General features: G+C 43.7%; 1 protein-coding gene across 5 annotated transcripts in view; it reads left to right on the top strand.

The window, feature by feature from the left end:
- LOC135916576 (calcium-binding mitochondrial carrier protein SCaMC-2-B-like) overlaps positions 1–10,695 on the top strand; it is a 94,886-nt gene extending 84,191 nt beyond the window's left edge. For 3 of the 5 annotated variants that reach the window (XM_065450013.1, XM_065450012.1, XM_065450016.1), the window contains exon 10: positions 9,080–10,695. In XM_065450013.1, the coding sequence (XP_065306085.1) occupies positions 9,080–9,258 (179 nt within the window). In that variant the 3' untranslated portion in view covers positions 9,259–10,695. The remainder of the gene's footprint in view (positions 1–9,079) is intronic. The other 2 variants (XR_011509267.1, XM_065450015.1) reach the window with 2 other exon arrangements.
- Positions 10,696–13,246: the final 2,551 nt, after the last annotated feature.

Genomic DNA, 13,246 nt, shown 5'->3' with positions numbered 1-13,246 from the left:
AGTTGAAAACCAAAGACACGGCCTCAAAAAACAAGAAACGCTGCATATCGTACAGGCACCCATCACGAGCCAGATCGCATCGGGCATCCCCTATCTGGCCCTGAAGAATGCAGAAATTGAAAAACGAAACAGCATGATTAGAAAAGCTACCAAGACTGCATTAGGAATTCCCGAAAAAGTATCTATGGCACGATTACTCAAACTCGGCCTGCACAATACGTGGGAGTAACTCACAGAAGTGCACAAAACAAGCCCGATTGAAGACTCAATTGACTCATGTGCTCCTTTGGCTGGGTTACGATGTGGAGGCAACTGCAAAATCAGACGAAAAATCTAGACTCCCAACACACATATGAGACTCAACCTTAGCGGCACCTGTACCCCGCAATATTCATCCAAACTTTCATAAGGAAAGATGGTGGGCAAGAGCAAGAGCAGTCCACAAGAAATTATCTGCAGACCTTAACACAAGATTCATAGATGCGGCTAAGTATTCCAGGATACCTGCTTTCGCAGTAACTGTAATTAATACCAAAGGCAAATAAAAGGCCGCTGCAACAATATTCACAATAGATTCGGACACGGCCGAAGAGGTGCCAATAGCACTGGCCACCTCCGCATGTCGTAATTTCCGAAAAGGCATGATATCCACCCAAGCTCTGAAAATCCCGACGTCATCTGGACCCCTGGCCACGAGTCACTGGCAGGAAGCGACGCAGCACATGCCGCAGCCCGAGATCATACAAGCCGGGCTTTCCTGCCAGAAAAGTTACGAAAGACGACAAGGTCCGAGGATATTCCCCGAAAATATTTGGATATCCTGCAGCATTACAAATTAGAAAGAAGGGTATACCCCTTACTGCACCCCAGTCTCACCAGCAAAGAGACAGCTGCTCTGCGGCGTCTCCAAATTCATTCACTCCTATGTATACTGCATTGTAATGCGCAGAATGCACCCCACCCAATTCTCATACCTTTGCCTATCCCGCGGGGCGCCGGACACCCTTTGTCACATGGTGATGGGGTGTCTTGCTGAACCCAAAAATCAAAAAGCTCAATCAAGAACTGAAAACAAAAGCACAGAAGAAGACCGACAAGAATTGTGGGAGGCCATACTCGTGGCCCTGGACTTGGAAGGCCAGCTTGGAAGCTGGTGAACCAGGCCAGGGAAACAGCAAGGGCCAATGGCTACCTTGACTGAGGAGGCCACCTGCCTTGGGTGAAGAAAACTCTTTCTCACTGACTTGCATTATTAAATCTTTGTTCTCTCTCTCTCTTTTTGAAATGCTTGAGACCAATGAATAACTTGTGCATATAATTTGAGCGAGGGATTTAATCCTTTTTATGAAGAAGCATAGCATGACTGATTTTACATACTCAAATATTTAGTTACTATGTAATTATGATGACTCATAAAATGCTCAAAGAGTCACTCTACCACCTTGATTTGCTTTCAGTGGAGTCTCAAGCACCATCTGTGTTTTTAACATGTATTCACAGTTGATCATAATTCGTGACTAAAGGGGAGATATGAAAATAACTGCTTGTGTATGCATCTCCATTTTATTCGTACATGTATTTGAGAATGTTCAGCTTGATTTGCAAAAAGTTTTACCATATTTTTCAACGATATCTTAGTCGCTGTGCATTTTACTAACCCCTCCCTTCCGATTTCTTTTTGAATAAACGCTGCTTCTTACTATTCAAACTGGATTAATTCTCTCTCGCTCTCTCTCTCTCTCTCTCTCTCTTTTTTTTTTAGCATGCTTACTACAGAGTGACAGCATCGGGCGACATGGTGTCAACCTGTCTTGAAATTCTGTCACTCAGTGAATTTTGCGAAGGCACTCGGAGAGAACTTGGAAAACTCGGGAAATTTGGAAATGTCAATTTGGTAGACACCCTGAATTAGCCGCTTACTACCTTCAGTCAGGGCATTTACATCACCCCAACAGAAGCGAGTCAAGTCAGCTTGTTGGGCTGGAATCAGCTTGTTAAGTTCATGTGAGTGCCATCGCATCAGACTGAGCCAGTCCAACCACACGGGGTAGGTTGACTCAGCCTGACCCAATTGAAGCGCACATGTAAACACAGACGGGTCGGGTCGGTGATCCAAAGCCAGCAGTGATTAACTGGACACATTGTCTTAACCAATTAACTGGACGCATTGTCTTAACTTCTGGCCTCTATGAAGGCTGTCGCAATCTCAACCCGTCAGATGTTCATGTAAATGCTGTTGAGTCAACTGTCTGAGCCCGACTTCTCACTTGACCCGTTCCTGTCAGATTCATGTATATGTAGCCACTGTAAAAGGAGCAATTACCGAGTAGGAGACCCATAGAATAGAGTTTTAGTTTGTCTGTAAACTTTTTTACCATTTGCGGTTTAATGGGTTACTGCAGCTGTAAACTGCACCAGCAAAGCTGGTTGCGATACCTTGCGATTCTTTGTCCAGCTACAGTGAGTTTTAAAATTTTTTGTATCACGCAAGTATTCTTGTCAAAGGTATATCATAAAAGGACTTCACAATAACAATTATGTCACTATGGTATTGGTACGACACTGCAGTATTACCTTTGTGTGATTTCTGGTTAAACTTTGCATCACAAGATGTTGCTACTAGTGTTGTTGATGCCATACACTGCTCCAGTAACCTGGTAAATTGTAAACAATAAGAAGCTTGTGCACACATTAAAACTCTCCATTGGCTGAATTTTGCTAGCAAAAAAGTAATTTTTAATGCAGCATTCCAGCTTTGTGGTGATGTTTGTCTGCTATGTTGTGTGTCCTTTGTGCATACTTCTGCTGCAGTGTGCATATATTGCCATGCATTGTTGTTGTTTTACTTTTTCGTGGGGTTCATTTCTAACGGATTATCAGTAAAATTATCAAGTTGTTCAGTGTGAGATGCACCTTCAATTATTTTTTAGCATTGTCATCTATTCTATAGTAAAGCAGCCATGTCTGATCAGGTTGCCCACACGTCAGTGATTAATGTGGAATGCGCAGTGACATGTATAAATAACAGATAAACTCGGCCCATCAGATTGTTTTTGACAGCCAACAAGTGTGCTCGCCACTATGATTGTGGCCCGAGTGTTGACCATCTTTCTGCACACAAGTTCACCCCGTCAAAAGTTAGATTAACTTGCATTTTTTGGCACCGTTTAATTGTTTACCATCACTAAAACGTGACATTATCATGACTAACATCAGAGCTTTGCTTTATTCCAGATCTGGGGTGCGATCGGAGATGGTTGTTCAGCGCGTTCGTTCGGTTACCGGCGCGCGCGATTGGCCTACTCCGCGCCAACGTCGCCAGCCGCGGGGCGCAGCCACATTTTTGGTGACGTCAAAATGACGACACGCTCCTGTCGATCATCCTCCCACCGAGCATTTCGTCAGCTAGGCGCCGAACCCGACAGGAGCTGGGAAGTTTGAAGCGATCATACAGCTTCGCATGGCACATCTGGTGGATTGGATCCAACCAGCGGCTGCGGCATGGCACGTTTGGATCCAATCCATAGTTTAATTCGAGAAAATGGCGCTTCTGTTGCGAACTTAGGTTGTTGCGCTGGCATTTCTAGAGGAAGGAGGAGAGCGGGTGGCAGTGCGAAACGCGTTCGTAGAAATGGCAGAAAGTGAATCCCGGCATCGTTTTCATTTCTCGAAACAAATAATTTGTTGGTTGTACAGCGAAATCGACCCCATCATCGGTGCCAGCGAGCCACTGGAATGTTGTCGCTGCCTCTTGAAAAGTGCGCCACTCTTCCCATCGTTTCTTTTTCTTTTTTCTTCTCGCTGTGCGAGACACCACCTAGGAACGACGCAAGGAAACTAATAGGTATAAATTGCAGTAGTCACACGTACTACTTTTTGAAAACGTGTTTGGGCTTTAGAAGAAAAAATACATTTTTTTAGATAAAGATTTCATTCATTTGGAAGACGAGAAACATTTCGTTTTGAAGTATACTGTCAGCAAGCAGACGACAAACGACAGACTTCCGGGGAGGTAACCGCTTCCTGATTGGCTGCTCTCTCCAATTTTCCGTACTGCCACATTGCGACGTTGCAACCGAACAGAACGCGTATTGAACAGAATATCTCCGATCGCGCCCCTGTATATTATTTCCCCTTAATCATCTCCTCAATGGTAGTGCCAGCAGGTTTAGAACAGCCAAAGCACAAATGCGTCTATTGCTCTTAATTTCTTTTTGCCTGGTCATATTAACAAGGGTAGAAGTCTCTGTGGACGTTTGCTTCCCACAAGCCTATAACAAAACATTGCTGTGCAATTTTGCACTACATTCTAAAATTAACTGTTGACAGACCAATTATTCGTTATAGTTCTTATGAAATTATTTTTAAAAATGTGCTCAAGTTTTGTTTGTAGTTAATGTTTTAATCAGTGGCCAGGCTGTGGACCTCAATCAAGAGAAAGTGTCGTGCATTGAATTACTTTATGCTGAAAGCTTAAGGAGTACTAGCAGGAAATTTTCTACTTTTCATTTTTTTTTTAAATTTGTTAAAGGTCTTAGGCATCAAAACCCTAAAAAAAAAAAATACTGGCACACCTCAGAATGCCCAAAATAATAGCTTTTCTACAAATCAGTTTCACTTTCAATGCATGTACCATGCTGCAGAAGGTAGGCACGTAGCAGCAGAACCTCTTGACGTTTTAGCACATAAAATAAATCCTGGGGTTTACGTCTTATGCCAAAACCATGCCAAAACCATTTCTGGATTTCTTAAACGGGCACCTAAATCTAAGTACACAGCCGCTTTTGCATCTCGAACCTATGACCTCTAGCCCAAAAGCAGATCTGCTATGCTGCTACTGGCTACCACTGGTTTATCACTCCAGCTAACTCATTTGTAGCACACCTGCTGTGCTGCCATATTGGATTTTATATGCAAGTGAGTTGAACCCACTTATAGTAATACTCAAGTGTCTTCAATATTTGTTTGCTCTAATGGATACGTGTTATAACCAGGTCGCACAAAAAAAAACATTAACAGAGGGGACCGACATTAAACATTTCAGCTAGACAGAAAGAAGTACAGTTGAATCCACTTATAACCACGCTGTCACAGTAAACTGTTGTATGTGTTCTGTGGTAAAAATGAGCCACTTACTACAATGTTCCTTAAATCTGATTGCAGGGTACCTGCATTGAAAGGAAAGAAGAATGCAAAATGCTGGAAAAAGAAAGAAAACTGCAAGCTTGCTGCACATGCCTTTGCTGCATCGCAAGCAGCGTGCAGCTCTCCCTTCCATCCCTCTGACTCGTGTTTCGGAAGTGTGGAAGGGAGATTTGCGCAAGGCTGGTGATGTGGCAAAGGTGTGCCACATGCAGCAAGTTGCTTTTTTCATTTCGGCGCAGACACCTAGTAGCTAGATTTAATTGTTATAACCTGTAATTTGACATAGGAACATTGTAGTAAGCAGTTTATTTTACCATAAACACATGCAAAAATTCACAGCAGTGGGGCTTCTCATTGTTATGTTCAATATAGTGTTAAAACTGGTATTTCAGAAGTAGGTTCGACCGTAGCAGCATAGCGGACAACCGGGCGAGTCAGAGTGACTGCCAAAACATTATAATGTTTTGCTCCCACATGACCACCTTCGATGTCATGACATTGTAGTGCCCACCGACTCTGTTAGCACGGACGCTAAAGGTCAGCACTCTCAGTCCGCAAAAGATGAGGAAAATAAAGTTGGGTGGCGTGCGCTTGCAGCGCAAGCATGGCACGCGCTAGTCCATTCTAAGAGCCTGCTACGCTCGTCGTCTGGTTCCAGCGCTCCACTGCAACCGCTGGATTCACGACATTGGTGACTCCGGACTACGAGATGACCGACCCCAACAACCTGCCGCTGTCAGGCAACCTTCCACTTGACACTACCTCACGCCCACAGGACATCACAGTGCTACAGCTTCGCTTGCCCACATTCTGGTGCAAGGACCCACAGGTTTGGTTCACCCAGGTCGAAGCCTCCTTCGATCTACACCACATCACTTTGGAGACTTCTCGGTATTGCCACTTATTTGCGAACCTGTCTCCTGAGGTTGCTGACAAGGTGGCGGACGTCATCGCTGCCCCTTTGAGATGCCCCATACCAGCAAGTGGAGCAGAGTATTTTGGACTGCACCACAGCATCTGAGAGCGCACACCTCCAGCACCTTCTTCACCTCTGAGGAGCTTGGAGATCGCCGCCGTTCCCAGCTCTTGGGCTGTTGTTGATGCGAACAGTGCGCTTTTGAAGGAGCTCTTCCTGCAGTGCTTGCCAGAGTCCACTTGCCTTGTCTTGGCCGCTACAGGAGATTTGACCCTCGACCGCCTTGCTCAGCTCAGTGATCACGCCCATGACACGACTTCTCTTTCTGTCGCCGCTCTCTCTTCAACACCAAAGCCCTCTATCATGGCCTGCTCAGAGTCCTGAATCGGTCAGCTCGCCGTCTCTATCAATGCCCTTCGGACGTCCATGACCTCCATGACGTCCTCCCATGACCCACGTGGCTTTTCCCACAAGCAGTCTTCACTCACGCAATGCTCGAAGCTCCACCGAAGCCAAACTGACTCGTAGAAAATTATCGTTAATTATTTAGGGCATTCTGAGGCTTGCCAGTATTTTTTCAAGGCCTTTTGAGGTCTAGGACCTTCATGTAAAAAAAAAAAATGCAAAGCTGGAAGTGCCATCTCAGTACACCTAGTAATGTAACAGAAGAGTCAAATGTCCCATTTAAGTAAGGGTATTACTGCTTTGGTCCATGACATATAAAAATTTCAAAAAAACTCAGTGCCCTTCCATTCTGTGAAGAAGGATAACCAGCGAAGCTATGTATGTGGGCACCTTAATAGCGAACTGCACCTTCACCGCAGGTCGGCCCACATATGGGGAGTGCTTAGCGCCTGCTTCACCTCCACCACGGGTCGGCCCGGTATTGCACTATCTTTGGGATCGGCCCATGTATGGGGAGTGTCTAATGCCTGCTTCACTTCTGCCATAGGTTGGCCGGTTATTGTACTATCTTTGGGATCGGCCCACGTATGGGGTGTACTTAATGCCTCCATCATCTCCGCCGCAGGTCGGCTCAGTATTGCCCTATCTTCGGGATTTTTTTCTACACACGGACACGATAGTGGGGAAAATAGCCCTTAACAGCTTCGCTGTAAAATCTGACACCGTGCATTTGTTGAACATGCAATTTGACAGTGACATTGATTATTTGTTAGCATAAACCTCCAGTTTATGTATTTCTAGCAAATTAAGGGTTGTCAGCTGAAGAGACCTAAGTGGTGCTGGGAAGCTACATATTTGCAATTTCCAGTAGAAAACACTGACAAGGGTAGACGGGAAGAAGACACATATCTGGTAGTACGAGTCTTGGTCACGGAGCAGTTTTCTGCCATATGACTCCGACCATTCCAAGAATGTAAAACGAACCATCGTCACATGGTTCCACACAGCGGCGTGTCATGTGTCTGGTTCCCTGCTGTCCAGTTCACTGTTTCCTGCTGGAAAACTGTCCTATCCTATCCTAACCTATCCAAAGAGTTCAGCAAATACTATGACCCTTCCACATGTTTACACTATTTTACAAGTCTTGCACTGCTGCCTGAAAATATTATGCATCAATCTTGCTTTTTCCCCACTGATAGCTTATCGGGAAACTACAGTAGATTTCCTTTAAGGTACTCTGGTTAGCCAAGTTCCTCTCATTGATAAGCTGTACAGTTCATCGACCAAAGTTTGGTAAAGTAGGCAAGTTGGAAGTGATCCATTGGAAGCCGTACACAAATGGACAAGGACGACGAGCGCGAGTCCACGCTCATTCTGTGTTCTTTCCTATACTGTACTTGGTGACAGCCCAAGAATTCAGTGCAAGCTTTGCCTACACAACCGCACTGTACCTGCTATCCATGCTACAAAATGTAGCCCTCGAGACATGTCCACATTGAAAGAAGTTCATTTCTGCTGTGACAACATGGGAATCAGGGAATATAATTGGCTGGCACATATATGAATTCTGTGAAGTTGAACATGTGGTATTTTCCACTCAATTCTTGGGTTGTCACCAGCAATACTCATACTTGTTCGGTTGCAGGGCAATGTTTGTTTTTCACATTCGTGTAATAGCCTGCTAGTATGCAAGTGGTTAATTTCAAATGAGTTGCGCTCTGCCATTTTTTTTTTTTTATTATTTCATAATCTCGACTCTCATATTTCTATGTAAGCTCAATGTGTGACTGAGCCTAGAGCAGTCGGTAACAGAAGATCTTCAGTAGCAGTCATGCCCACGACGAACACGTGTTCTTGTTTGACTGTGAGACTGTGGAAAGCATTTGTCGGCAACATTTGGCAGAGTATGACCACTAGTTTCTGTAACACTGTCAACAGTTGCAGTACTTTCACCTGTAGAAAGTCAGCATTTGTATAGTTTCTAGTTGCAGAAATTCTACTCCTGCCATGCATTTCACCTACCAGCTATATGCAGTTGATGCCATGTGCAGGCAGACATGAGCTGTGAATATTTTGGTTTCATATATTTCAACACCTGAGTGAAATCATGCTTATAACTTCAGCACTGCCTTTGTCATTGGATGTATGCTTTTGCCCTTCAAGCAAATGTTGTGGCAAACAGGCTTAAAAGAACAGAAGGACAGTTCGTTACGGTATATACCAATAGCAACAAGAGTAGCATCCAGAGAGGCGGCATGAAAGACTTCATAACTGTTACAAACTGAGTGAGCAGCTGTAGTGTGCTGACAGCGAGCAGTAGTTTCTCATCAACCATAATATTTCCTACATTCGACGAGAGCTTGAACTGCTTAATTTTGAGTTTCTGTAAAAAAAAAAAAAATCTAACCTGGACTTTAAATTATATTTTATTTGCTTCCAATCTTTCACTTTTGTTTTCTTGGGCATGAAAAACTGAGGGGTGCTTTGGTTTGAGAAGATGCGTTACTGAATTCGCCTTTAAGTCTCGCAATAACTGTTACAACAACAGAAAATGCTCTGTTATCTCATGTGAGGTAATCGAATTGAGGTGTTGGTGTGTCTCATGTACTGCAGATGGAAAACACGAGCGGACCTCCATGATTGGACTCATCAAAGGCATCGTCCGCACTGAAGGCTTCAGTGGCCTTTATCGTGGCATCACTCCAAACTTCATGAAAGTGGCTCCTGCTGTCAGCATTAGCTATGTTGTTTATGAACACTCGCGTAGAGCCTTGGGTGTCACAATGACATGAGAACTTATCTTTATTTAGAAATATGTTGAAGCATATGGTATCTTTTCAATTTTGCTGTCAATCTGCTTGGAGCAGAGTTGTCTGTGCTTAAAGTGCAGCTGTCTTACTAGCAAAAAGAGTATGGTGCTTATCATGAAAGTTTTATTTGATTTGTACAATGTGGCTTGTTATCTATTAATCGCTGTGTGCTTGTTTCTTTAGATCACCTAATTCTTCAAAGCAAAGGGTGGCTTTTGTGGCAGTTGGAAAATTCCAGCATCATAGTGCATTGCTAATGTTGCACCCAAAGTCATGCAACTTTTGCCTGAACAGAGGGAGAGAGTCCCATATTGCTTTGGTGAGGCTTGCCCATTATTTAGGAATATTGTAAAGGGAACCACACAAGGGGGTTCATAGTGAAGGTTCATGCAGCCTTTGCATATATACACATATTTCCAATGTCACCTATTACTAGGTATGCATTGATGTACTCTTGTTGAACCGGTGATTTTGATTTTAACAAAGTGCCCTGTCTTGGCAAGCTTGTTATTTAATCTTAAAGCTAAGACTTGTGCATAACAGCTTGAGAGCAACTGGTGACTAGCCGCCTCCATCCTTTTTTATTTCATTTCTGTCACATGCGAGGCTAAGCTTTGATGCACATCACTGTGATAATGTAAGGGTCTGCATCCAAGCTTGAATTAGTACAGTTGTTCATGTTTTTTCGAGCTTTTGCATCCTGCTGTCGATGCAGGGCAAATGTCTGCAGGTGAGAAATATGTAGTTTAGTTCTGTACATACAATCTTTATTTTCTCTGTTCTAATGAACTGTCAGAGAGAACTGCAAGCAGATGTTGCATGTCTAGGCAGTTGTACCCCAGGGTTCTATATTTCTCTAGAGATTATCAAAGTTAGTTTGGGCATTTGCGAAGTATGGTCAGTTTTTGATGCTGCAGAAGCTATATTATTTATTTTTGAGCAGTGTACAGCCTTGCCTCAAGTGTGGACTGAATATTGCAAATACCTAGACTATGGCAAGACATTGCCCTTTTCATACTTTGCAATGCCCGAGTGCACTTAACATAAAAGTATGCTCTTGCATGGTAACATGTCTCTGTAAGTAAGCAACTTTTTGATGCTACAGCTGCGCTGCTGAAGTCACCTTTCAATCTTGAATGTTCTCTGTTATTCATTCCAGAACTGTCTCAGTGCTGCTACTAAGACGAAGAAAGTAATTGTTGATTTCCAAAATTTGGAAACTGCACTGATGTTTCTCTTCCACTTTGCATGCACCTTCATCAAGACAATGCTTGGCTGTATGAGCTCATTTCCTTAACAGGCTTGTGACATTCTGGCCAAGTGTTGCCAGTTCTATGAACTATGAACTTTCGTCATTTTTCTAGACCACTGTACATTTCAGCAATGAATAAAGGTACTTCATTTCTCTTTTGAACAAAACAGTATGTATTTTTGTATATATAGAGGCTCCTTGTATCTGTATTGAGCAGGGGCCAGTTAAGTAACCTTTGTTTAGTGGTTTTTGCTTGACCATAATCAAGCTGGAGTGGAATCTTGATAATTCAAACTGACTTTGGGCTCGCCCACCATGGTGGGGTAGTGGCTTTGCCGTTCCGCCGCTAAGCCCGAGAGTGCACGATGAAGTCCCGGCCACAGTGACCACATTTCAATGGGGGCAAAACACTAAAACGCCCATGTGACGTGCATTGGCTGCACGTTAAAGAACCCCAGGCAGTCAAAATTAATCCAGAGTACTTCCCTACAGTGTGTCTCATAATTGTATAGTGGTTTTGGCACGTGAAACCCCACACTTTCTTTTTTTTTCTTTTTTTCTTATCTGCGCTCATCACAGCCACATGTTTTTCAGTGGTGAAGAACTTTTCATATATTACAGGTATGTGGCTCAAACTATATATCTGTGTGTGTATGTATGTGTGTGCGTGTAATGGCTCGGAGTGTACAGCATCTAGCTCCGTATTGTACAAAATACTTTATTTTCTAAGAAATTTGTTGGGGGTCCCCTAGGCAAGAAGCTGTGACTAACAGCTTGAATGTGCTTGGAGGCCCTCACATGGCAACAGTACATTTACACATCCACACATATATCAAGTTTCAATGTATGTACAGAAAAAAGATACACTACACCATCTGCATGCTTAAGATGCAATTATTGCGCATTACAATGTTCTACAAAATTAGGAAAATACTAAGTTCTAATGCAATCGACACATATAAATAATGTGAAAAAGAATGAAATTTAAAACCTACTTATTCCTATTTACAAGATGCACCAATTTGTTTCCATGTTAAGGTGCCTGTAACAATATTTCATTTCTGGATTTAAAAGGGACTGACAACCGATTTGTAAGGACCTAGTTTTTTATGGCGCTATGCAAACCTCACCCTCAGTCGTGTTTACACCTGTAGCGGTTGCTTCCAAAAGCGAGCGGATATGTTGTAAGCAGAATTTTTCAATCTGAGCAGCCTCTAAAAAAGTATGAGTCCCTCCTCTAACAACACTGAGAAGCAAGAGCGATGTCGACAGCCCGCCTCGTAAATTGTGAAAGCCACCCATCGTTCTGCTTTCACGGGAATGAGTGGAACTGTGGTTAACCACCTACATTTTGACCTTCTCAACCACTTTTGAAAATAAAAAGCTGTTGCAATAAGTTTGCATTGTACAGTAAAAGCTCGTTAATTCGAACCGCAAGAGGAAGCCGCTTGAGTTCAAGTTAACGAAAGTTCGAACTAACGAAAGTGAGGGAGAGCAACAGTACACTGCGATTTGGAAGCAGTAGGGCATGTCAGAAAGTGATGGCGTTTGCTGCGGGCACACGCCATCTTCAAGTCGAAGCTCTGGGTCCGACTGTGCCCCACCACCGATGTCCACCGAAACGAACGTTAGTCGAGGCTTAACACCATCACAATGAATCGCGATGGCCGATACCTCCTAATCTGAAAACGGAGGTGCACAACCGATGAAGACTGCCGAGACAAAGACGCTGAACATGTGAAGGTGGCGAAGGCCCTGATTCGTTGGTTCTTGATTGCAAGCGCAGCTGCGACGTACTTGATTCGCTGTGTTTTGGCGCTTGCCGTGCCATCTCCGCACAACATTAGCAGCTGTGCAAGATTTGTAAAGCCTCCGAGATTCGCAACGGGCAAGAAGTCTCGGAGGTTACGTAGAACGGAGAGGCGGCAGCGGCCGCTGGCTTCTGGCTGACCCCGCGCAGGTTAGATTTTTTTCCGATTTTGCCTTCTCTCGCCGTTCTCTCCGTTTCGGAGGCAATACAGCCTTGTGTGTAGGCAGTAGGCGTGTTTCTCTGGCCGTGTGCCAGGCGAGCGTAGTTCGAATTATCCGTGAGGGAACCTTCTCGCGTTCGAATTAACTGACTTTTTTATACATAGACTTCTGTGGAGCTTGGCCGGACCGAATCGTACAGTTCGAATTATCCATAAATTCGAATTATTGAAGTTCGAATTAACGAGCTTTCACTGTATTGAAATTTCTTATATTTGTACTGCGTTTTTCCCCAAGTACATGCCTACGTCATGGCTGGCTGGCCCCCATCGTCATCGTTCTGTCGATAGACAAACCAAGCCAACTCATCAAAAATGAAGGCGAAGGCAGCACCACTTTTCTGCTCACTACAAACGAAGGCTTATCTGCAGATTGTAAGTCAGGAAAAACTGATAATAATAAAAAGTATACTGCATTCCAATACTAATAAAAAAGACCAGTAACCACATACACTAGTAGAAGGTCACGACGTGGACCTCTTATACAGCTTCAGGTTTTTGCAGCGTGGGGCGCCAAATGTCATTTTTTGCTACTTTTAGTGATGAATTAAAAATATAAATCCATGTTTAACAAGAAAAACATCGCTTGTTTTAGCCACTATGATAGGGAATCGTTCCATCAGCGGGGTTATCTCACTTGATGTTCTGAGAGGTTGTCTGTTCCTTTAATGAAGTAGAGTTAATGTGTATG

This window comes from Dermacentor albipictus, chromosome 1 (assembly GCF_038994185.2).
Source record: "Dermacentor albipictus isolate Rhodes 1998 colony chromosome 1, USDA_Dalb.pri_finalv2, whole genome shotgun sequence".
Lineage (NCBI taxonomy): Eukaryota > Metazoa > Arthropoda > Arachnida > Ixodida > Ixodidae > Dermacentor > Dermacentor albipictus.
The sequence above is the reverse complement of the archived record's forward strand: the minus strand, read 5'-3'. Positions and strand labels throughout refer to the sequence as shown.